General features: G+C 36.8%; 4 protein-coding genes and 1 non-coding gene across 6 annotated transcripts; 1 reads left to right on the top strand and 4 right to left on the bottom strand.

Annotated features, from left to right (window-relative positions):
• Positions 1-3,727: 3,727 nt before the first annotated feature.
• LOC135148528 (uncharacterized) lies at positions 3,728-6,107 on the bottom strand. Its single transcript, XM_064083808.1, has 2 exons — positions 5,025-6,107; positions 3,728-4,927 (listed from the first exon to the last, which is right to left on the bottom strand). Exons 1-2 carry the CDS (start codon positions 6,105-6,107, stop codon positions 3,728-3,730), a joined length of 2,283 nt encoding a protein of 760 aa, XP_063939878.1.
• Positions 6,108-7,151: 1,044 nt separating this feature from the next.
• Positions 7,152-9,653, bottom strand: LOC108222944 (protein MAIN-LIKE 1-like). Its single transcript, XM_017396935.2, has 3 exons — positions 8,774-9,653; positions 8,189-8,672; positions 7,152-8,036 (listed from the first exon to the last, which is right to left on the bottom strand). Exons 1-3 carry the CDS (start codon positions 9,343-9,345, stop codon positions 7,152-7,154), a joined length of 1,941 nt encoding a protein of 646 aa, XP_017252424.2. The 5' UTR covers positions 9,346-9,653.
• Positions 9,654-12,308: 2,655 nt separating this feature from the next.
• On the bottom strand, positions 12,309-19,663 carry LOC108197020 (DNA repair protein RAD5B). Of its 2 annotated transcripts, XM_064082827.1 has the most exons (19): positions 18,640-19,663; positions 17,977-18,516; positions 17,455-17,588; positions 17,185-17,320; positions 17,045-17,098; positions 16,812-16,955; positions 16,558-16,709; positions 16,337-16,421; positions 15,926-16,144; positions 15,641-15,784; positions 15,394-15,546; positions 15,036-15,103; positions 14,816-14,938; positions 14,635-14,734; positions 14,295-14,407; positions 13,619-14,192; positions 13,445-13,516; positions 13,255-13,353; positions 12,309-12,648 (listed from the first exon to the last, which is right to left on the bottom strand). In XM_064082827.1, exons 1-19 carry the CDS (start codon positions 19,510-19,512, stop codon positions 12,526-12,528), a joined length of 3,906 nt encoding a protein of 1,301 aa, XP_063938897.1. In that variant the 5' UTR covers positions 19,513-19,663; the 3' UTR covers positions 12,309-12,525. The 2 variants fall into 2 exon arrangements, with proteins under 2 accessions (XP_063938897.1, XP_017219975.1); XM_017364486.2 differs by having other exon boundaries at positions 17,977-19,663.
• A 2,476-nt stretch (positions 19,664-22,139) lies between these two features.
• Positions 22,140-24,558, top strand: LOC108197081 (enoyl-CoA delta isomerase 2, peroxisomal). The gene is made up of 2 exons (XM_017364570.2): positions 22,140-22,739; positions 24,080-24,558. Exons 1-2 carry the CDS (start codon positions 22,285-22,287, stop codon positions 24,345-24,347), a joined length of 723 nt encoding a protein of 240 aa, XP_017220059.1. The 5' UTR covers positions 22,140-22,284; the 3' UTR covers positions 24,348-24,558.
• Positions 24,559-24,780: 222 nt separating this feature from the next.
• On the bottom strand, positions 24,781-24,907 carry LOC135148603 (U11 spliceosomal RNA). The gene has a single exon (XR_010286680.1). It is a non-coding gene; the product is annotated as a U11 spliceosomal RNA (small nuclear RNA).
• Between the last annotated feature and the right edge of the window lie 674 nt (positions 24,908-25,581).

Here is a 25,581-nt window from a genome sequence, read left to right as displayed (position 1 = left end):
ATTCTAACTCAGTTTTATTAACGTCTCAGGGCAGTTTGTTTCACAGAAACAATTTTTGTTTTTTTATCTATGTGTATAAAAAGTAATACAAACTCCGTCTCACTCATTTTTTTACAGTTATTTTAACTGCTCGACACGCATTTTAAAACTCTTATAAAACATAGTTCCGTAACTTATTTTTGAGATTTTCTTCAAACATTAATTTTTATTTAAAAGAAAAAATTAAAAAATAAATTACGAAAACATTTTTCCTAAGAATATTAAAATGCGTGCCGAACTCTCGAGTCTCGTCCCCAAGGTAAACTACCTAGGAGGACGGAGGGAGTAAGTACTTTTGGTTAAGAATGCTAACTATTCCTTCGGAGCTTATACTTCTTTTCTAAACATTTTATTAACTTATTTAATTCACATTTCTAATTTATTTTTTAATTTTAAATAAGATTTTATTTTTTTTTAATCTTATCCAAACGATGTTCGACAAATAAATGGATATTTTGACCTAATCATATAAATAAGACTTCCACATGATTGATTAGACTTTGTGAGGAAGCAATCAAAGTTGAGATACATTTTCAAAATTTGTGAGTTGAACAAACTTCACTTCACCCGGAAGCAAAAACAAAATGAAAATAGACATAAAAGATGCATATAAAATGGTCAAAAGAGTGTAGGGGAATATAACAAAAATAATAGGTAGTGAAATTGTGCATCTTTGACGCCCCTTTAACGGGCACCCGTGTATTCTTTAACTCTTTCCACCCCCAGATTCTGACCGAAAGCTCACGACTCCCCGTACCGACGTCACTCTCTTCTTTTTTTTTACGGGTATAATTTTGAGTAGAACCTTTTATTTTTCTTTATAAGTTGTTTGATTTATATGATACTAGCTTATAACCCGTGCAATGCACGGGCGGTTAACATATTTGTTATTTTATTATATATATTTTAAAGTTACCTAATTTTATTGTAAAAATAAAATTATGATAGAATAACATGGTTTAATAAATTTTTTACTTAACAGTTGGATAAATTCTTCATAGTTAAGTCCGTCAAATGGCTAATTGAAAATTAGGTCGAACATATATATTTTAATGAGAATGTTAAATTATTTTCTTTTACATGTTATAATTTAAGGTGGCCTATAAACTCAGATATAAACTAACCAATCAACCTTTGATATTTAGTTAATAATAATTAATAATATGGTATAAAACATACGCATGAACCAAATACCTCCCCATCATACTAACCTAAATTTGATGTTTTGGTTTAATTGATAATAAAAAATATACTATAACATGTTATAAATTTAAGAGCTCCGTGGGTCGAATACCAAACGATTCACCAAACTCAACTAACTGACCAACCAAGTGAATTTTTATTTTTGGCTTTAATAGTGTAATAATATATAGTATATGACAGATTTGTAATATTTCTTTTAATATGAGATCATTAGAGTATTTAAAAATAATGTTATTAATGTATTTTGGTTGAATAATATCACATGTTATTTATTAATAATTATATTTAATGATATTATATTTTTATATATATGGCGCCCGTGTTGATTGTAAAAACTCGGTTTTTTTAGTTAGAAAATCTAAAAAAGATAAAGCGTTTTGATTAAAAAGACAATTACTATGTTGCTCGATATTATTTTAGAAGATTGATTTTTTTTTATCTAAAAAATATATAGAAGATAATTTATTTTAGTTAAAAAGAATAATTGGTTATATATATAGATAGGCCCGTACTTCGGCCCAAGTACCGACCGCCCGACCAATATAATAATACTCCCTCTATTTTTTATTATTTGACTTTTATACTTTTGGCACACATCTTTACGTATAAATATGTCGCCCATGTCCGTATTAATTGTAAAAGATTAATTTTTTAGTTGGAAAATTTATAAAAAGATAATATATTTTAGTTAAAAAAGTAATTACCATGTTTCTCAATGTTATTTTAGAAGATTGAGTTTTTTAGTCAAAAATATAAAAAAGTAATATATTTCAATTAAAAGGATTATCTGGTTATATAGATAGGCCCGTACTATGGCCCAAATTAAAAAGAATAATTGGTTATATAGATAGACCCAGAATAATTGGTTATATAGATAGGCCCGTATTTTGACCCAAGATAGGCCCGTATTTTGACCCAAGTACTGACCTACCAAACTTTTAATGTTTCAGTTTTAAAAGGATTATTATTAATTGGTTATATAGATAGGCCTGTACTTTGACCCAAATTAAAAAGAATAAATTATTTATATAAATAGGCCCAGAATAATTGGTTATATAGATAGGCCCGTATTTTGGCCCAAGTACCGACCGACCGACCAAACTTTTAATGTTTCGGCTTTAATAGTATAGTATAGATTTTTGTATAAATTATTTGATTTTTGCAGTTATTTAATTTTTGGACATATATTATAATTGTTTTAGTTATAAGATAACTTTTTTATACTATATTATATATTTTTATTCACAAAAAGGCTTATATATAATAATTTTAGATAGATAGTTAAAACATTTGACAGTGTGTGATAAAAATTCAAAACAAAGAAAGTAAATTAATTAATTAATGAATTCCAGACGTATTTTGTTGACAAGTTGAATGAATTTTTATTATTCCTTTCATCTCAAGTTAAAAGAGCTAATTAATTTCAAACACATAACTTAGATATATTGACCGTCTAGTTCCATAATTTAATTTTTTTCATAAACAAAAAATTTATATTTAACATTTTGGTTTATAAAATTAAATTTTAAAAATAAATTGTATGACTATACTGTCAGTAAACTCTAAATCGTAGTATATTAAAATTAAACAAGTTAATTAAGTTTGGGATAGTGACTGACATAGTGTTTACCCGAAAAAGAATCTTATAAATAATATTTGTGCTGAATTTAGGTGCGACAAATCATGTCATAAATCATATCGAATTCGCCATCACGTGAGATCCTCCATGTTTTCCAACGCACAAAACACAAAACAAGCAATAAAACGAGTGATCGAACGGCGAGGATTGCTTCAACGTGTCCCCTAAAACTCCATATAAAAAAAGAGTGGTGCACGTTAAGTACAGAGTGGGTGAGATTAATATTGTTATCAACAGGATGGGTTTTGGCCCCATATAACCATATTTAGGTTCAAAATGCCCTAAATAACCAAATACCCGGAAGATGGCCCTCAATAACCAGTAGAGACGTTTTTAGAGTAGCGTTTTTGTTAAAACAACAAAAACGCTACATCGTGTAGCGTCTAAGTTACAAAAAAAGTTGTTTTTTTGTTAAAACAACAAACGCTACATCGTATAGCGTCTCAGTTCTTTAAATCAACAAAAACGCTCCTCGGTGTAGCGTCTCAGTTCTAAATATAGATTTTTGTTAAACAGCAGAAACGCTACACCGTGTAGCGTCTAAGTTCAATAAAAACACTAAAACGCTACACCTAATAGCGTTGTCCTGTTAAATTTTTGAAACCAAGGCAGAAGCTACTGCCTTCTGCCACTAAAAAAACAAAACTCCAACCGCAACTTAAAAACCAAAACTTTAAAACACCAATTCAATGTAAATTGCATGGACAATATAAACTAATTCATAACAACATAAAATTTAATTTATATCATAAATCATTCATACAATTCCAATTTTCGCGAAATTCAAACAACCATATCAAATTGTACTTGAACCATAGTACTACAACAATAAAAACAACTAGAGAATCAACTATCTCTCGATGAAGTCCCTCCATGCTTTCCCCGGCTCTGGAAATCCATTTCGTTCTTGTACCTCGTTGATTTTCTTCGGCCCTTCTTCTTCTCCATATCGGGGTCATGCACAACTCTCGGGAAAGCAAGCTCGGTAGGATATCGAGGATCACCCTTGTTTGGAATTGGCTCAAAGATACCATTATAAATCTTCGATTGGTTCTCTAACTTATACCAATCACCAACAAACCCATGGAAGTCCATCCTCACATGTGAACAACATGCAATTACATGGGAGCAAGGGATTCTATAAGCTTGAAATTTTCCACAAGTACAACTAGACTCCATAAGACGAACCGTGTGTGTGTTTCCCCCTTTCAACCCATCCTTCCTTGTAACTACTTGGAATAACCAAGTCCCCCGATCAAATATCTTCACACTATGACCCGTGGAACGTCTTACAGCACGATTCAAGAGATGGGATGCATATTTGGTGAAAATATTACCTTTCGATACTTGTGTTGCAATCTCAAGGCGACGTTGATCAAAGTACTCAACCGTCTTATGGAATAGTACTCGCACCAATGAAGTAAGCGGGAGCCTCCGAGCATCGACAATTGCATTGTTCCAACTCTCAGCATGGTTGGTAGTCATGATGCCAAAACGATGATGCTCGTAGTCATGTGCCAGTGACCAGTTCCTTACTGGTTTGTCCTCAAACCATGCAAGTGCTCGAGGCTCTAGTGCCAACAACTCACCCCATAGTAGTTCAAATTTCTTAGGCTGGACCTGATATGCCAACTCAACCAATCTATCCTTCAATCCAGCTTTCTTGAATTTGGTGGCAAAGTTTGTGGCAAAATGTCTCACACAGTACCGATGATGATTAAGTGGCTCACACCATCCCTCCTTCTGCATAGCTGCCATGATCCCTAAATGTTTATCAGAAATGATACATATCCCGTGCCTCCGACCAACCACCAAGCTCCTCAACCTATCCATGAACCACTCCCAGCTAGAGTTGTTCTCCGACTCCACTATAGCACACGCCAATGGTAGAATGTGACTAAAACCATCTACAGCTGTTGCACTCAGAAGAACACCCGGATATGGTCCATACAAATGAGTCCCGTCTATCAGTATGACGGGTCTGCAATACTCGAAGCCATCAATGCATGGCTTAAAAGCCCAGAACAATCTCCTAAATGTCACTTCCTGTTCCAAATAAATAACAAACATTACATTAGAAAATGAATAACGGAGTCCAAATACTTAATGAAAATGAATTAAATTACACGGTGATAGAACATACCTCTAGGTGCTCTGCATCATCCTCCTTAAAGCACCAGTCCACCTTCGTGCCCACATTGAAGGACTGAAGAGTTTCCATCAAATGTGGCAAGTCCTCATATGATCCTTCCCACGAGCCATGAATATCTTCCAATGCAATCTTCTTTGCATTCCTAATCTTCTTTCGGCCCGGCTCATATCCAAACTTATCTTTAGCAGTGGCTAACAACACCTTCTCCTTAATTGTCGGATCAGCAACAATTTGAGATTTAATCACTCCAGCAATCTCCGAGGCTGTCAAGTTGGGATGATCTCGTGTGATGGTAGTGCTCAAGCAAGTATGTGGTCCTACACTCTCCATGATTTGAAATTTACCATGTGAAGTCCTCTTTCTAGCTTTCAACTTCCAAATACAACCATCATTTCTATACTTGCAAGCAACATACCAACTACTCGGATCTGATCGTATCACTCCAATCTCTAAGTGATTCTGAATGTGGTATTGCTTCACCACATGCATCAAATCCTCTTTCGTGCTAAATAACCTTCCCTCCTTCAACTCCAACGGGACCTCATTATTTTCAACCTCGACATCGTCGAATGAGGTCATCCTCTCTAAATGGGAAGTATCCACAGACATATAGCTATCACCCACATCCTGATCATGTCTAAAATGACTACCCCCCGAATCACGCCCACTACTCTTCTCCCCCACACTCGAACTACTCCTTACCAAATTTCCATCACAAGACAATTTCTCTACATAAAGTTCAACAAAAAATGGCATCCCTTTTGACACCACAACACCAAACATTAATTCTACATCATCATCATCCTCAATAGGTATAATCCCGAATTTCAAATTATCGGGATTTTTAGACCTATAAAATATCCTCAACCTACTACTACTATCAATCTTCAACTTGGAATGTAACAAAGCACATAAATTGGCATAATTCATAGATAAATCGAGCCTAACATGCTTTGAAACAGGTTTATCATAAATAAAACCTTCTAATTGAGATTCGATAATATTACCGTCATGGTATATCCATCCAACAACCGTATTCCCAGCTTTCGAACCCGAGCCCGAACCAGAAGCCATGATTGTATGTATAGAATGTTTGAAATATGAATTAGGGCAGATTTTGGGTGAATTAGGGTGAATTAGGGCACAAAATGTATGGCAGTGTGGTGTATATGTGTATGGCAGTACAAGTGTTATGTCTGGGAGTATAGCGTTCTGCTGTTGGGGTATAGGTTTAAAACCAAAAACGCTAGACGCACTAGCGTCTAGCAGGTTTATAGAAAACTGAAACGCTATTTTAAAAAGCGTTTTCATGCATTAACTGTTAAAGGAAAACGCTACACGCTTTCGCGTCTGCAAGTTATATTCATTAACTGTTAAAACGCTACACGCTTTCGCGTCTGTATGTTATATTAATATAAACTAAAGAAACGCTACTGCCAGTAGCGTGTTCATCATACTAATTATTGAATTTCTTTTAATTTAAAAACGCATTTGTTTGAATTAAAAATGATTTGTAAAATGTATAATGAATTTGTAAAATGTATATTAAATTAAAAATGTATATTAAAAATGATTTGTAAAAATATCAAATCTTTTTTGCTGGAAATTTGAATTAAAACCTTGCCTTAATTTAAGTTAAATTAAGGTATAAAATTATCATTCCGCCGGCGTCTCGGCTTCAGGGCCTTCGGCCCTTCAGCCTCGCTTAATTAGGGTTTAGGATTGAGGGAGTAGGGCCTACCGGCCCTACTCCCTCAATCCTAAACCCTAACCGTCGGCCAATTTATATGCAGTATGAATTAATCTTTCTAAAACCCAAACCTAAACCCTAAATGTTAACGGTTATAAAATTATCATTCCGCCGGCGTCTCGGCTTCAGGGCCTTCGGCCCTTCAGCCTCGCTTAATTAGGGTTTAGGCTCGAGGGAGTAGGGCCTACCGGCCCTACTCCCTCCATCCTAAACCCTAACCGTCGGCCAATTTAATTATTAAAACATTGAAGCTATACTAAAACAGAAACATACGACATGAAATTAAAATATTTACAAGATCCGTGCTATCATATATCACAAGTTCAGCATCCTATAACTAGAATATCATCAAAAACCGACAAATATAATCATCCCCTATGTGAACCAGTACCACAGTCAGGAACCTTCTTAGCCCTCTTTGACCGGCGAACAAAAAAGACATCAAAAAGGGGTACAATAGGCTGCGTAGCAGGCTGACTAGGCTGACTAGGCTGACTAGGCTGACTAGGCTGCGTAGACTGTGTAGACTGTGATGAGCTGCCCAAGTCAAAAGGGGGTACCTCTGGTGTACCATGCCAAGGTCGAATCCTATGCTGACGCTGCACAACAGGAGGAGGCTGCTCTGTACTGGTATCTGGCATCTGAGAAGTCTGCTGCTCAGGTACTGGCTGTGAAGGCAAACTTAGGCCTAGAGAAAAACTAGGCCACCAGTCACCGGCGGTAGTAGTAGCAGCGGCAGCAGCAGCAGGGGGAGTAGAAGCCTCGGCTACAGTAGCAGTAGCTGTGGCAGCAGCAGCAGCATGGGGAGTAGAAGCCTCGGCTACAGTAGCAGTAGCTGTGGCAGTAGCAGCAGCAGCAGAAGCATCAGCAACAGTAGCTGTAGCAGCAGTAGCAGAAGACTCTGGGCCTCGATCCTCGCCTGTACCTATATGATCCGCATGATCAGCATCATCATCCGGCTCATCAACTAACCGTCCACTGCCTCGGCCTCCATCGCCACGAGCACGGCCTCCTCTGCCACGAGCACGGCCTCTCTCGGCACCACCACGGCCTCTCCTGCCACCACCACGGCCTCCTCTACCACCTGCATCCTCCCCTCCCCCGTCCTGTCTAGCATCCTGCTCCTCAACTTGACGTGGATCAAACCTGTATGCATTCCGATCTCGGAGATGGTGCAGACTCTGAGTGGCTAGTTGGGACATATCCGGGAGGACGTCTGCTGTCCTGGCTGCTATAGTCTCTAGCACAACTCCCTGAAATACAACGAATACAAATGCAATATCAACTACTAGAACCCATCAAATAAAGCATGACGACTAATACAACTAATACCCCAACTACAGATAAGGAATACACACGACACATATCACAGAAAGTACAGATATAATAGTCAAAAAATACTTACCAGGTGGGTATGCAGTGCACCCAACTGACTAATGAACCTCACAGTCCGAGGCAAGTACCAATCCATGTACTCTGGGACTGTAGCATGACCATCAATCACGTCATCAATCCAAATATGCTCCAGACGATGCTGCCAGTGTGTCATACTGGGCTGATGTACGACTGCATAATCCAAGACCTTCTGGCCCCTCAGCGTCATACCGTGATGCTCGTGGGAGTAGTGTGGCTGATCGGGAATACGCTGTATCATGCCAAACTGTCTAGCAACTCTGTCCGGCTGATGTGGCTCGACTATGTAAACACATATCATGGGGCCGCGAAAGCGCCAGAGATGACGGCCGGCTAAACAATAGTCTGGCAGTGTATCAAGAATCCCAGCATAAGGCTCCCAAATAAACTCATGTGGAGCAAGCGCATCCAATGCCGCCCGAGACGTAGTCACAGTGCTTCCATCACTCTCAACGAATGAATGTCCAACAAGCCACCTATAGACATCATAGGAATACAAAAAAACACATTAGTCAATTTAAAAAGACAATTCACAACTTGAAATGTACAAACCAGTAAAAACACAGCTACTATGTACCTGGCTCCATGTGGTCCTGGAAGCTGATGCCCCCAAAAAGCAACATCCTCTAATGGAACAGTGGTCCGAACAGGGGCAAGAGTGGGCAACCTCTCCCATGCCCATAGCTGCAGTAAGAGAAGGCATCCAGCTACCTCCTTAATACTCGCTTTGCAACCATTGCAAAGCTCCCTGTATAGACGAGCTAGAACAGCTGGACCCCATGCATAGCCTCCGAGCGCCTCCAGGTCACGAACAAAATGAACCCACGAGGAGTGTATAAGTCCACCAGAATGGTCGGTGAACAGTGACCCCCCAAACAACTGTAGCAAGTAACACCTGGCGTGAAGCCTGATCTCCTCAACGCCTGCATCATCACGTAATCTCGCTGGAGTGAGACCCTCTACCCATGTGAGCCGTAGCCTCGAGTTATTGAAAGCCTCGGGTGGAGGAATCTGTCCAAAAATCTCACCAACGATGGTCTCCCATCTCTGTCCAGGTGGAGGGCCTACAGGACACATAACGGGCTCTCCGTCAATGGGTAACCCGAGCAAGACACCAACATCCTGCAGTGTAATAGTACACTCTCCCATCGGCAGGTGGAATGAATGTGTCTCTGGTCGCCATCTCTCTACCAGAGCACCAAGCAAACTCCAATCAAGTTGAAGAGTGGATACCCGAGCTACCCCATAAAAACCGGCTGCCTGCAGAATGGGGATCAATCGAACATCAATGTTCAAATCAGACTGGTTGGCATCACGACGCCTGAAATACTGCGAGGGCGCAGCACCAGTTCTCCAGACAGAACGAGACCTATGAGTGGCCTGTAGGTGAAGAAGGCTAGGATCACGAGGTCCCTGGTCTCTAATAATAGCCTGTGAACAAAAACAAGGAAATACAAAGTCAGCACATCATACTAACCTTAGATAGAAACTAATTAAATTAACACAATACAAATACTACGATTCCCGCAGAATGGTATATAATAGTATCATGTAAATCCAATAACCAATAATATAATAAAATAGCATGTATATTATTCACCGATAAATCATGTCTTAATATGCTAATGTCAATTCTCATAATTAATTAGCCATCCAAAGACATATAATAATACATAATAAAGAGATAGTCATATCCTGTCAATATTAATCATGCTAATAACAAAAGCAATGTATGTGTGCGCGGAAATAAGTTCTCAACACTTTCAAGTAGTGTAACGCTAGCTAGGTCATTAAAAATCCTTTTGTTTCACTTCTGGTGCATTAGATCAAGAAACCTTTTGTTTATAAGCAGCTGCAGCCTGCAGGGGTGCAGTACAAAATAATAATCGGCAGAGTTTAAAAATCGGTATATTGGTCGGTCATGACAATATTTACTCATCTGCCTCCAAAAATCTAAAAAATTGTCATGAATTAAACTTCTGTGATCTCAAGAAACAGAAACAGTGCACGGAATTATAAGGAGTCCTGTTGTTAAAATTTATAGGAATTTCTATCGTTTTACAAATATCAAAAACTAAGATGTAATCTGATAATACATCCAAATATAAGTCAAGCTAGGAGCACATATTGAGACTGCAATCTTGAGCACAGGCTAATAATACAAAGTAAAAAAACATACTGTAAAATGGCAGGAGCCCGAAAGGCGGATTACGGAGAAAACTAGTCAAGAAATTCATACTTCGGAGCAAGATAAAAGTTAAGCATTGTTTTATTATTGTTTTAATTTTTTTGTGTTCCCCCAGATGATAAGAGCATAATTATATTCGAATGAGAGACCATAATTATATCAAGATATTAGAGGTGTTTTCATAGTTAATGCTATCCTAACAGTACTGATTCTTTTCATTTACAGCTTATATTTCTTTCAAATTAATACATATACATTGCTGCTTGGCGTGAGGTCTGCAATTGAGCACCATACAGTATGATATCAGTTTGATAAGAATCTGTGTCAGCTGTCTTTGAATTCTTGCGAAACATACAACAAACACATAGCAGGACATAGATTAACACAGGCATGTCAAAACACATAGCAGGCATATATCACTTTAAGAAATCGGCCAAATATGAAAGAACATACATTGAAATCCATAGCAGGCATTGAAATACTTTAAGAAACATTCATCAAACACATAGCAGGCATGTCAAAACAGTGAAAATTAAAACATTTTTGACATTAAAATCGCCCAAATATGAAGAACATACATTGAAATCCATAGGTTATAAGTCGTTGAATCAGCTCGCTTCAGTAGATGGTTATATATAACTTTAAGAAATCACCCTCTCCTCCCTCTGTATATATCACTACTCTCCTCTCCTCTGTGATGTTAGCCGTTGTTTTTAAGAGGATTTATTTATATTAAAGGGAAACGCTACTGCGTGTAGCGTTTGGGTCTATATTAAAAAAGGGGGAGACGCTACACGCTGTAGCGTCTTAGTCTCAGACATAGACGCTAATACAGCCGCGTCTCTAATGGTTATTAGGGGCCATTTTATCAAATATTGTTATTATGGGCATTAAAAGTTAAAATATGGTTATTCAGGGCCTTTTTACTGTTGGATAGGTTCTGATCTAAGCAAATTCAAAATAAAATAATATTCATTTCCTTGTCAAAAATACTCCCTCCGTCTCTTTATTCTTTTCCTATTTGGGATGTCGGTACTGTTCATAACATGAGACAAATTACTAATTTACATCTAATCTATAAAACTAAATATAGTCATGAGTGATCTTGTTAGATTCGTATTCACGAGTACTTTAATACAGTGAAGTTTTTATTTTTAATGCTACTACGAAATGAAAAATATTAACGATTAAAAATGTGTGTTGGCAAACGTAAAAAGTACAAACAGGAAAAGTATTTAGAGACGGAGGGAGTAGCTACTCATTTATCTTTTCTCGTCTTTAGAATATTCGAGTATTTATCTTTTTATGGGTTTCTTTATTTGTCAGTCAAAGTGGCGACTGTTGAATACGATTTGAATGAACAAGAACAAGAAAGATATGGTCCCACACTTATTTTATTCTGTTTGTTTTTCAAACTTTTACGAAATTGTGGGTGGTGTTTATAAACAACATATGTGGACCATTGTTTTCCTTTTCAACAAAATAATTGTATTTTTATGGTATTATTGAAATTAGTTGCGTTTCACTTTTTAACACCCCTTATTTTCCGTGATACACAAAAACAACTCTTAATTTTAACGTAGGTTTTTTTTTTTGAAAGAACGCAGCATATTTTTTGTTACGTGTTTTATCAAGTTCATTAAGCACATGAATTTGGTTGGCCGATTGGTCGATCCGATTGCCAGACAATATAAAGTAATCTCATCACTTAAACTATTCAAAGCACTCATAATATTTCAAGTTTAAATTACTTGAATTCTAACCCAGTACAATTTATTCAGTTTAAAAGAAAAATAACTCATTCAGTTTGATTGGTTCAGATTATTTGGTCTAAACATGGATTATTTGTATCTTTTTGACAAGATTCGATATATCATGATTATTACATTTTATTCCAAGAAAATATCAACAACGAAAAACCATGTACCCTGAAAATATATACTTCCATATCATAAATATACAAGCACCAAAAGTTGAAGATAGGCCTCGGTTAAGTTTTGCTTTACAATAGAGTAGCATCACTAGTAACAAAAGCATTCCTCCATGCTAAAATGAGGAAAATGTGTCACTACTCATCTTAACTGCTACATAATACTACTACCTGCTAATCCAGATAATATGAAAAATGAAGAAAGAATGAATTATCTAAACAGCATTTTGAGTTCATCGATTCTGGCAGAACGGACTTCTTCATCAGTTAACGCTCCGGCAATCATCCTTTGTTTTCTCGCTTGAACTTGTTGCATTCGATCCTCTACTGTTTCCTGCATTAATAAAAAAAGAATTATATAAACCCGTTGCAAGGTTGGTTGATTATTGACACTAATTATTAAATCAGTTCAAGTCTTTCGACCAATTGAGTTTTTTTTATAGTAGTTGAACTACCAGTAGTTGAGAGTCCTGTTTTTGATGTAACTAAAACTCTAAAAGGGACTGATTACTAGTTGCTAATAGAATAACACATAACAAGGTTAAACACTTGCAAACTATAGACCAATTCAGAACACTTGAACTCATGATAATAGAGCCTAGAATGTGATTGAAAGATAAAATATCAGAGAACCGAAACTTATCACATCTTATCATGCTAATCTATAATCAGATTCAGAATCACACATTGCAGCAGGTGCTTAGTCCTTGCTTGCATTAATTTTAGTTTATAGAAGAATATTATACCCAGATTAATGCTTATAAGTTACAATTAGTCACAAGGCATTTAAAATAACTTATAGTTTGCAGAAGCAATCTATTTGAGGTTGTACTGCAGAGCTTTGCAAAAGTAAGGAGAATACAAAATTCTGAGCTAATCATCTGAATTTAAGCAAATTGAAAGTTCAGAGAGTGAGAAGAAAGATGAAATAGATAACTACCTTAACAATGAATCTTCTGACACGAACTGTTTTCTTTTGACCAATGCGATGAATACGCATGATTGCTTGCTCTTCCACAGCAGGATTCCACCAAGGATCCTATAGAAATTATGATCAGAGTGTAAATATGACAGTAATAAAAGTGAAGGTATGTGAGTGGGGAATAAAGATACTTGATATGAAAGTGTACCATGAGAAAGACATTTGATGCTGAAGTCAAATTCAAGCCCACTCCGCCAACTTTTAATGACATTAACATAACCTGAAAATTGCAAAAATTGAATTTAATTTAGCAATTACTAGTTCATCACTTATTGTCTGGAGAACATTGTACCAGATGCAAAGTAGTGTTTGTATTTCTTACCATTTTTACATTAGTCTCACTAAACTCCTTTAAAACCTTCTCCCTTTGTTTCTGTGACAATTTTCCATCAAATCTCAAGAACCCAATATTTCTCCTCTTTAGAGGAATTTCCAGGAGGTCCAGAAATGAAGTCCATTGGCTAAATATGATGCTTTTATCACCAGACTTTTGACGCCTAATTTGTTCCAAGCAATCTAAGAGATGTGACACCTTGGAAGACTCTGTCCAGTTCTTATCAACATCAATTCGAAACCGGTTCTCAGATGGGCATGTGATGAGTTCATTTTTGTTCAGTATATGGCGGCATATTGGGCACTGTCCGGCAGCTGGAGTTCTCCAGCTGGAGAGAAGGCATTCCCTGCACATTCGGTGTGCACATGGTGTGAGTACAGGGTCATCCGCAGACTCCAGGCATATAGGACACTCCGTGTTATCACCACGCCTGATACCATCAACAACCTCTTCAATATATGCTCGAGAAGGAACTTGAATTGGATTTGCAGAATCAGGATCAGTTTCCAGGAATCTCTTTGCAAGCTTATTTAAATCAGCGTACTCCTGTGAATCACCTCGGCTGCAGATTGAGAACAAGACATTGTCACTGTGAGAAAATTGTTAAAATAAAATGAAAAGACTTTTGTTCTACTATATTTTAAAGATTTATTTGAATTTCCACCTCATTACAAGAAATGGGTGGTTGCAACACTGTCTCAACCGAAGTAACAACTCAAGAATATTTGCATAGTTGTGGAGAACTTTTCCTTGTGCCACAAATTGGTCAAATTGAACCTGTTAATAGAATTAAAGGATGCTTCATTAGTAAGCAGCCTAACTATAATCAAGTAAATTTACAATGCATTTAGGGACTGATATAGATGCATTACAATTTCAAACTACAGTACAACTGTACAAGTAACTTGGATCACGAATCCGTTGTCAATCATATAGCAATATTTTTATAGAGACTAATTAATCAGACCTACACAAGGACGATATATGTTTAAAGGAAACCTTACTTTGGATCTCTTAAAGAGAGCATCATAAAAGTCACGTTCAGCTTCTGATTGCTTGCATTCAATGATTTGAATGTCAGTTGGTGGCAGAACAAGAATTGGCCTGATTTGACATGCAGCTAGTCACATGAATATGCTAGCAATACTGCAAAACAGTAATATAAAAAACAGAGTAGAATTTTACCTTCCATGTTTATCCACAGTATCTTTACTTCTCCTTAACATTAATGGTCTCAGAATAGCTTTTATCAGTTTAAGTCCTCGGTAATCACCATTTTCATAGGGTTTCTGAATCAACTTGTGCCACCTGTATCAAGTATTTTTGTTTTAGCATAAATATATTGCCTTCGAAGTAGTTTTTCTGGAGATACTTCAGATAGAAAATTATGTCAAAAAAGCTATACCATGCCCAGTTGCACCATGGCTCGACATGCAAAAAGCATAATAGACTATAGATGTCTTCCAAGCTATTCTGCACAAATAAGTAGTTGTGTCTGTTTAGATCGGCATATATTAACAGCACAAAATGCATAAAAATTGTTTTAATTTAAGAACAGCTTTTAGACAGGACACAGAAAATAGCAAATATATAGCATAATTTTTAATTACAACCAATTTAAGCATCCCCAATCACACAAGCAATCCCCTTGAGCTGTACAATACACATGCATTGCAAAGGCACTTAAAAGAGTGAGGATCTATTAATAGTCAGGGCTTATACCCACACAAAAGAGGCACTTCTGCAAAATAGTGGAGAAATACCTGAAGAGGTGTACCGGTGAGACACCACCTGCAATATGAGGACAACGCAAAGGCTGCCTGTGCAGCTTGAGTCTTGGAGGATTTTATGGTATGAGCTTCATCCAACACCACCCTGTGCCAGTCTACTCTATGAAAGATGCTGTTATTTGGATCCTGGTTAAAATATTAGAAAAGTAACAAGCAGCCATTAGAATTCATTCGTCTTGGTATTAACAAAAGAAACATAGTTAAATGAATTTGAACTTACACTCTTATAAGCTGCAGTTAGGACACCATAAGTTGTTAAAACTACATCAGGTTCTGCTATGACCTCAGGATCATTACTTCTTTCACCACCATAGTGAACAGATACTGTAATACTTTCTGGCTTGGAATGGGTTATAAGCTCATCCTGCACATATAATAAGAATGTTGATCCAAGAAAATCAAAGAAAGATGATATAATTAGACACTTGCAAACCAATGAAACTCAACTTGACAGAAGAATTCAAGGACCTATTTACTCATACCACACACTAGTGAAGCTACTAACCTTCCACTGGCCTAGCAATGCCATAGGACATATAATAAGAGTCCCACCTCTTGCTTTTCTTGACAGTCCATTATCTGTTCTCTTTGTCGTTGGATATTCTGTGTCAATTGGTGCTTCCGGAACAATATGCTTAGCTTCAGGAATTCCCCTCCCAGGTCTTGCAAGTATAAGACCTATTGTCATTACAGTTTTTCCCAGCCCCATTGCATCTGCTAAAATCTAGATATATGCATGTTGAGTTAAAAGCAATTCCAGCAATTAAAAAACATGCACAAGATTATATAACATAAAAGAGTGTGTAAAAGAACTAAAAGAGAGAATAAAATATCAGTATGCATTTCATTATATTCTTTATGCATATTTGTTATATAATTTTAAACTAATACGTGAAGGGGCTAAAGAAGAACTCACCCCTCCCCTGGCAGTTTGTGTGGCAGTTGGGAATTGAGTTGTTGCTTCACCAGAGAAGACGTTCACATGTATGGAAGAAGCCCTCCTGTTAAAAAATAAAAAGCTTCAATCATCAACTATACATAATATAACAAATATGATAAGTGCAACCTAGGATGTTACTGAAGACTCCATTGTAACACTGTTGCTTAATCATCTGAAGATTCAGCAGGGAAACATACTCATCACATAAGCGATATGCCGCCCAGCAGGGATGGAGTGTTTTTGTTGCTTTCTCGGCATCAACTCCCTTCTCCAATTCTGTCATCCAGTAGAGTGCTTGCTTCTGGTATGGTCTTAAGTCACACATAAGAGTACTTGGGGGTTCCATCTCCTATACATTATAAAAAAACCAAAAGATAAAGAGAGAAAAACAAAATTGAAAACTCACAATTTAATAACTCATATATTAATGTTTGAGCAATAATAATTTTACCTCCAAGTTATACACATCTGCAGCACCAACAAGCTTGTTTAAGGATGATTCCAGTATAGCTTGCTCATCTTTACCATGGTCTGGCTGGCAACCTTTGCCTCGTTTCAGCACGGGCAACACACCAGCAAATTCTTTAGATTCATCCTGTCAATATTTAAAAAGTTACAGCTGAAAATTATCTTAACCTATCTAGTTTCCAAATAAAACACGTTGAGCCAGGCCTTCAAACATACATCTAAGTTCAAACCACGTTTTCTTGACTGAAGTTCCTCCGGGGTAAATTCAGCCTGATTGAAAGTAATAGAAAAACATATCAATAAGACAGCAAAATTGAATTGCATCTGAAAAGTCTCAGTTCCACTATGTAAAGTACCTTCTGATATGGTTGTATCTTTAGTAACTTGAACAAAGTCAAGAGAGGATAAATAGTTGAGTCAATGTTAGAAGGAGCATCTAGCTTCCAGGATGAGTTGGTGACTTCTGTGAAAAGCGAACGATGAATATAAAAGCTGCCAGCAAAAGAAAGAATAAACGTAAGAACTTTTACGTTTGTCTTAGGAAATATAATTGTAACCAATAGTATAAATAAGAAAGCTAATTACAAACAAAAGATAACATCTTGCCAAGTTAAATGTCAATTTACCTTCCATACAACAATATTTCTTGCATCAACTGCAGATTTGTAGGAACAGCTATGCACCGACAAAGAACTTTCACCTTAGAAGAGTTAACTAGTGGAATGAGGCATTTCCCCCACTCCATTGGAAGACGACCAATCTGTTTGTACCATGAACATACAAATTTCATGCATTAGTATATACACTAACAAGTGAGCTCGAATTGATGCAGCCCAACTATTAACACCTAGGTTTATAAGAAAGTAAAACCTACTTAGATTTCTAAACACATTTCGAGATCATTATTTAATTGGTGACCAACATTGGGGCTAAAGGAATAACTGCATAAACTTTCAAGTGTATAATGAGAACAATATAGCAATAACACGACTACAAAAGACCAATAGTTCAAGTAGCTGTAAGTGACTGATTAAAAAAATGCTAATATTAACAATGTGAACCAAATGACTGACAAATATAGTTAATTTGATTTGGAAACTGAATGAAAGTAAAAGGATTTGGATTTGACATTGAAAATAGATATTTACCTCTCCATATCTTGTGGTTGAAAAACGAACAATCCCCGACAAGGCAGCAACTGTCTTTGACCGAATAAATGGTGAACTACACTTCGATTTCATGTCACTGCCAGGAAATGCCAAGTGGACAACCTCATTATTCTCCAACTTCCTCCCTCTAGTTGTCGAAAGCCCAGTAATGGCAGTCCTTCCCACCAACAACCAATCTTCCTCTTCCGGAAAATCCGCATCATCAATCACAACAGTACTCAACACATTATCCTCCACTTTTTGCTTCTTCACACCAGAAGGTTTCAACCTATCATACATAGACATCTTCGGCTTCGCAGGCACCGAAGACAACGGCTCAACCATGATTGCTCCATCTTTCACAACAAGAGCTCTGTCATTGTTTCGCTTCACACCACCTTGTTTCTTCCCCTTGACCAGAGGCCTGTACGCACTCTCTGCTTCATCCTCAACAAAATCATTCTCCCCGACACCCTCTTCAACAGGCGGCTCACCCTCACAATTCATCTTCACATCCCCCTTTTCACACACCTCCTTGACCTTCACTACCTCCTTACACTCATTTCCCCCCTCATCCTCAACACAAACCACATCGACATTCTCTCTAACAATCGGTGCACACTCAAATCCCATTTCAATATCCTTTTCACACTCCTCCTTGACCTTAACTACCTCCTTACACTCATTTCCCCCCTCATCCTCAACACAAACCACATCGACATTCTCTCTAACAATCGGTGCACACTCAAATCCCATTTCAATATCCCCCTTTTCACACTCCTCAACCTTAACTACCTCCTTACACTCACTCCCCCCCTCATCCTCAACACAAACCACATCAACATTTTCTCGAACAATTGGTGCACACTCACATCCCATTTCAATGTCCCCCTTTTCACACTCCTCAACCTTAACTACCTCCTTACACTCACTCCCCCCCTCATCCTCAACACAAACCACATCAACACTTTCTCGAACAACCGGTCCACACTCACACCCCATTTCAACATCCCCCTTTCCACACTCTTCATCCACCTTAACCACACCCTTACCCTCACTCCCTCCCTCATCCTCAACACAAATAATCCCATCCCCATTTTCTCGAACAATCTGTCCACACTCCTCCTCAACCTTAACCACACCCTCACATTCATCTCCCCCCTCACCACCATTCCATCGATTCCATTGAACACATAACGCGCAGTGAGGCCCCATATCAACCTCCCCTTCTCCCTTCCCCTCCACCTTCCACTCCAAAAGGGGTTTCACATCCACACACTCCTCACCCTCTTCCCCCTTAAACTGCGCCATCACACGAGCCCCGGTGCTCGTAACCGTCTTCTTAACCCCGAAATCCGAAGACAAAACCAAAGGGTTATCAAGAATCTCATTAATAGCAACACCCAGATCGTTTTTACACTTCAACAACACGGATTTAACATTGCTCTCAGGCACATCACACCCAAATATCGATTTAATTACCTTCATATTCTCCTCTTCCTTTACATCAATGCCATCTAAAGCCATTGCTTCCATTTCTAGACCCAACCCAGATCAAAACCCTTAAAATTATATTAAAAAATATAAAATTGAAATGGATTGATATGTGAAGAGAAATGAAGGGTTAAGAGAGAATGGTCTGATTAGGAAAAAGTGGAGGGGTTTTATTGAGAAGAGAAAAGTGGCGGGAAGGGGTTTAATAATACTTACGCGGGTGATTTCGAAAATGTTTAATAGGCTACACTGATTGTTTGGCGCGAGAGGGAGAATTTTTTTACTGAGGTGAAATTTCCTTGGGTTTGGTGAATATTTTGGCGGGGAAGTAGAATAATTTACTGCCGTGATTCTTCGGGTAATTAGGGGGAGGAATATTGAATACATTTCGAGATTCACATTTACTGGTTAATTTCCTGATTTTGATTTTAATCTGAAAATGTTTGAGTATTCAAGTATTTTTTAATCATATATAATTGGTCATGATTTTACTAAATATAATAATAAATCTGTTTATATAATAATTTTATCGATTAAAACATCTCAAATTGATGTATCATACATTCATACTATACATGTTTACTGTATTTATTGACCTGTTTTTATTCAGTGAGGATTTGAAGCGGAGACGTCTTTATGAGTCAGGTGATAAAGAATATGGGCCGACATTGTTCTTCTTTGTTCCTGGACTTGGTAAAACCCAGGTACCATTTTCATTTTTTCATATAGCTCAAACTTTTTCCTTTAGAAAGAGGGGGATTAATTCAATAATATTACACCGCATTTAAAAACAACAAACATAAAATAGATCATATCACTGATTAATATAGTTTTATGAAGGCACAATAAATTGATTTGTTGAATTTCATATATGTACATATATCGATTTTATCATAATCAGTTTGAGCTGTCGACCATAATTACAGCGCCATCAAATCTTTATTACCGAATCAAACTCCATAAAATCCGGCATATCCAAAATCTTTACATTAACCACGCAAGAACAAAAACAAGTCCTTTTTTTCTGGATTTAAAAGTCACAAGCTGGATGTCGGAAATGCTGATTTTTTGGACCTTTTCATTGATTTGCAATTTATTATAGAATTTTTAAATTCTTAATGTGTAATAGATTTAATTTATATATAAAATTTCTTGTGTTTTAATATTATGAGTTTTTTTCAATTTATAAATTTAAATTATCTTAATTGACTTATAAATAAAATTATCCAAACACTTTTAATAATTTATAAATCAAATGATAAAATCACTTAGAATTCTATTATTTATTTGAAGTAATAAATTATTTTTTTAATTACGCCAAACGACTCCTAAATATACCGGAGCTTTTCATAAATCATACATGAGGATTGACTATGGGAGATTAAAAGTGACATATCATAGTCACTATTAATATTAATGCTTATGTTGTATCTTGTTTTCATATCGTAAAATTATTGTAAAATGTTGCTATACTTCTTATACACATGAGTCGAAGGGCTACAAAACATAGGAAGTTATTGACCTTGACCCCCCTTGGTAACTTGCACTTCCTGTAGGAAATTAAAAATCAGCTATCAACCAAACACAAATTTTAACTTCCCATTTATTATAATTTCCATAATAATTTCAAATTACATAGGATTTAACTTCCTATTGGTAACCAAACAAGCACTTATTGGCCCGCTCAAATGAAGACAAGAACTTTAGATATTTAATCCATTTCTTTTTCAGACCCGACATGTTGTGGTTTATACACACGATATGTGAAATATAGGAAACTTGTATTACAAATTTATAACTATCTTTGCAACAGTAATCAACCAAACTAAATCACAAACAAGTCTAACAGGTTGCTCGGGTAAAATCAAACTTATTAATGGGTGGTTTGTTTTGCCTGATATACTGTTACAATTTCTTCATTCACATAAATTATATAGCAACATGCGATCAACGTTCATAGCTTAGAATCATCTACGTTAAAATCGTGCATACCAATGGATCATCACGGATGTTGGTTCGTCGGAAGATTTGACAAGGTTCCACGTTGTTTCTAAATAATTTTGGCGTGACCGTACTCTTGTGATGGGGTGTCTGAATTCGTGTCAACATAATCTACAATGTATTACATGGGGTGGGAAAACAATAGGCTCCGTTGGATTTGTGACGGTTAGTGTAGCGGGGGTTGTTGCTTTGTCAGCGTAGATAAAAGAGAACCCACATGAATGGATTACACAAAAAGAAATCAATATAATTCAAGAAAGTGTGCAATGGTAGTTTTTATCCAGTATGATATTTTCATTCTTGATCATTGTCATCCATCATCAACAAAGGGAACTTTTTAGGTAAATCTGATGTGAAGAAGGCATAGGTTAAGGTATTATATTAATATCATATCACACACTATTTTATTTATTGTGAATTAAGTCGGAAGGGTAGGGGCATGATCTGCGTACATGTTACCCTCATCAGATCCTGCTCCAAGCGAGATATACAGAATATGTTTGGTTTCGTTTGAGTTAGTTGTATATTAAAAACTGTCCAAATATTATTATTAACAATGAACAAAAACATTTAGATAAAAAATTTAATTCAATAAATGACTGAAAATAATATTGAATTAAACATTTAATGTCCATTTAACCCGATTTCTAATTTCAAATGCTTACGCTATCGTGTCCAACAAAACATTTTCAAAACTTGTAAAGACTCCAGTATACCAGATTATTCAGATCCCATTCCTGTACTTTTCCTCGCTCGCCCAAACAACAAGCGCAAAACCCATCGTATCATATCCTCTCCTATCATATTCGTACCATGTGTACTTTACAAAAACGCGGCAACATCTTCATCCTAACCCTAGCCGGCGACGACCAACACCGCCTCAACCCCACCCTAATCTCCACCCTCCGATCACATCTCTCCCAAGCCAAGGCCCAGTCCACGCGCGGCTCTGCTCTTCTCACTCTAGCCCAAGGCAAGTTCTTCTCCAACGGCTTTGACTTGGACTGGGCTGAGAAGACCGCCGGCCCTTCTGGGTCGGCCCGGGACAAGCTTCTCGAGATGGTCGAGCTGTTCAGGCCGGTGGTGGCGGATTTGATGGACTTGCCGATGCCGACGGTGGCCGCCGTGACGGGGCATGCGGCGGCGGCGGGGATGGTGCTGGCGCTGAGCCATGATCATGTTCTTATGAGGAGGGATCGTGGGATTATGTATATGAGTGAGGTTGATATTGGGTTGACTCTTCCGGATTATTTTAGTACCTTTTTCAGGTATGAATTGGATTTTTTTTTTTTTGTTGATATTTGATATGATTGATATAGTTTAACTAATTTTAGTTTACAATACATCACATTGCTAAATTTTATTAATTTATTTGAGATTATTAGTTGATCGATGTAGGGTTATGCTGGTGGGATCAAAAATCTGTAGTTCAATTTATTGTGGGTCATTAATTAATCGAGGTTTTACTGTAATAATCATAAGTTACTAGAGTTGTAAGTGGGGGTTGGAGGTTCAATTGAGTGTATAGCTCTATACTGAGGTTGAGGCTTAGCACCGATACATAAAAATGTACGGCAGTTTTTAACAGAGGCTGAAGATTCGAGTATGCTTTTTGTAATTCAATGAAGTTCAATGAAGTTCGAGTTGCAAGACTCGGTAGAAATTGGTGAATATAATAAATTACTGGAATTAAAGTTAGAGCAAGTCCAAGAGTGTCCTAAAATCATGGCCTAAATCAAAATTTAAGGCATTTGAGGTAAAATGGTGCTCCAACAATGTCCTAGTGGTGCCTCAAAACACTAGGACATCTAACAAATGCCTTATTTTTGAGGCACAATCATGCATGCCCTAAACTATTTCTATCAATAAAATATTAGATTACTCAAATTCCAACACACCTCTCTTCTCTTTCTTTTCTACTTCCCTCCAACAATAATTCAAATATACTATTATTTAAATAATAAGGCACAATAATAAGGCATATTGTTGGAGTTGTTATATTAAAATGATGTCCTAAATCACTAGGACATTATTTTTTATTATATATATAGGGCACTTGCTAGGACATTATTGGACTTGCTCTTAGGCTTTGAGGTTTAGTGTTACAAGTTACAACAGATGAGGTTCAATATAGTGCTAGTAATGTAGCAGAGGTTTAAATTTCAACTACTGTAGTGTGCAAGAGGTGAGGTTGAAGAACCAGTATGCTAGTAGTTTGGATCGAGATTCAAGTCATTCGCAAGATGAGGTTCAATATAGTAGTCATTTACCAGAGGTTCAAATTTCAACTACTGTAGGATGTGGTGTGCCCGAGGTGAGGTGCAATAACCAGTATGCTAGTAGCTTCGTTGGGGTTTGGATTAAGGTTGAAGTCTCAATTTAGATTGATCCGGGCAGCCGGCCACTAGCTATTGACTATTATCACTCTGATTTGTAGTTCAAGAATCAATATTAAATGATACGGCTACTAGTAAATTCACAAGGGTTTCAGTTTTGAGTTAAATTTTGGTTGCATCATAGAGTACAAATTAAGCTGATAAGATCAATGCTATTTTGTGATTGAATTATGAAGTTTTTATGTAGTTGTCGATTGTTGATTTTACTGTAGAGCGAAGGTGGCATCTCCAGCAGCACGGAGGAACGTGTTGTTGAACGGAATGAAGGTGAAGGCAGAGGATGCAGTGGCAATGGGATTAATCGACTCAGCACACGATGACGGAGAGAAGACAGTGGAAGCAGCAATGCAGCTGGCGGAGAAATTGGGGAAGAGGAAATGGGACGGAGTAGTGTACAGTGAGATAAGAAAGTCGCTGTATCCAGAACTATGTGGTCTCGTGGGATTGGATGGTACAGGCACAACAACATCACGGCTTTGATCTTGCTCAGCCGTGTTAGGAATAAGTTGAGTAGCGTTGATGTTGTGTTTGGTGTAAAAATTGGCAATAAGATATTGATGATGTTGTAGAGTATGGGATCAATTGAATATGAACTGTAAAGCAGAGTTCTGTAATTTTTAAATTCTGGACCTGGAGTTAGTTTATTGTTTTTTTACCAGAGGCAATGAATTACTAAAATGCTATTTTCATCTACCAGCCCTTAATAAATATTTATGAAATTTTAGTTTTAGCATTAAAAAGGTCTTTGTAACTATTTCAACAGAGAATAATTTAGTATTCTTGATATAGAACCAGTAGCAATTAACTCAAACTTGGTTTTTCCTCGGTTTCTTATACCTCTTGAAATTCTTAAAAGAAAACAATGTTTTCTTTCTTAAATTTTAGAATATGATAAGATTTAGGACTAAAGAATAGTAGGGTCGACCAAAGCGAGCCAACCCTTTGAGTTGCACAAATTATGTCAGCCATATGTCTTGATAGCCATACAGCACTCACCATTCAAGGATGAGCGTGGCATATTTAGCCAACTGACCCTTTTAACATTCACCCTTTGTGTGCCCCCTTTTAATATACTACTCCCCTGGTGTGTATATCTTCTTTTCCTCGATGTGGGACATTTCTCCTCTCTCTCACGCATCTGCAAGACTGCAACAAGGTGCCATCTATCTTCTTTACAGAATAGTGTGCCAAAAATCATTCCAATAATTTCATTTTTTCAGTTTCTCCATCCCAATTTAAAAAATATATGTTGTGCTGACTTCTATGATATTAAATAAACAATAGACAAATGAAAAAGAACATCTTTTCATCCTTATCGATATTTGTTATGTTATCCATTGTATTATGTTGATTTACTACAAGGTAGATGTATGATATAGTTAAACTTTTTTAAATAACCGGTTAAACTTTTAATAACATTGGACCAACAAAAAATATTATTATATCGTGAATATACATACATTATCTACATTATATTGAGCCAGGAAAAAATTACTTTATTGAAAATATTACATTATCAATTATAACTTTATCGAAGTTCAACTGTATAATAAAAATGATAAATAAAAAGGAATAAAAGACTCAACTAAGTCGAAATAATTTTTTTACAAAGGACCATCGAGAAGGGGGTGTTATTTATAGCCTGACAACATCACAACATCTTGTCAGTATATGTATCAACCAGTGCTAGTTATTCATGTTACATTCAATTAAA

The sequence above is a fragment of the Daucus carota genome, chromosome 8 (genome assembly GCF_001625215.2).
Source record: "Daucus carota subsp. sativus chromosome 8, DH1 v3.0, whole genome shotgun sequence".
Lineage (NCBI taxonomy): Eukaryota > Viridiplantae > Streptophyta > Magnoliopsida > Apiales > Apiaceae > Daucus > Daucus carota.
This window is presented reverse-complemented; position numbering and strand designations above follow the sequence as displayed.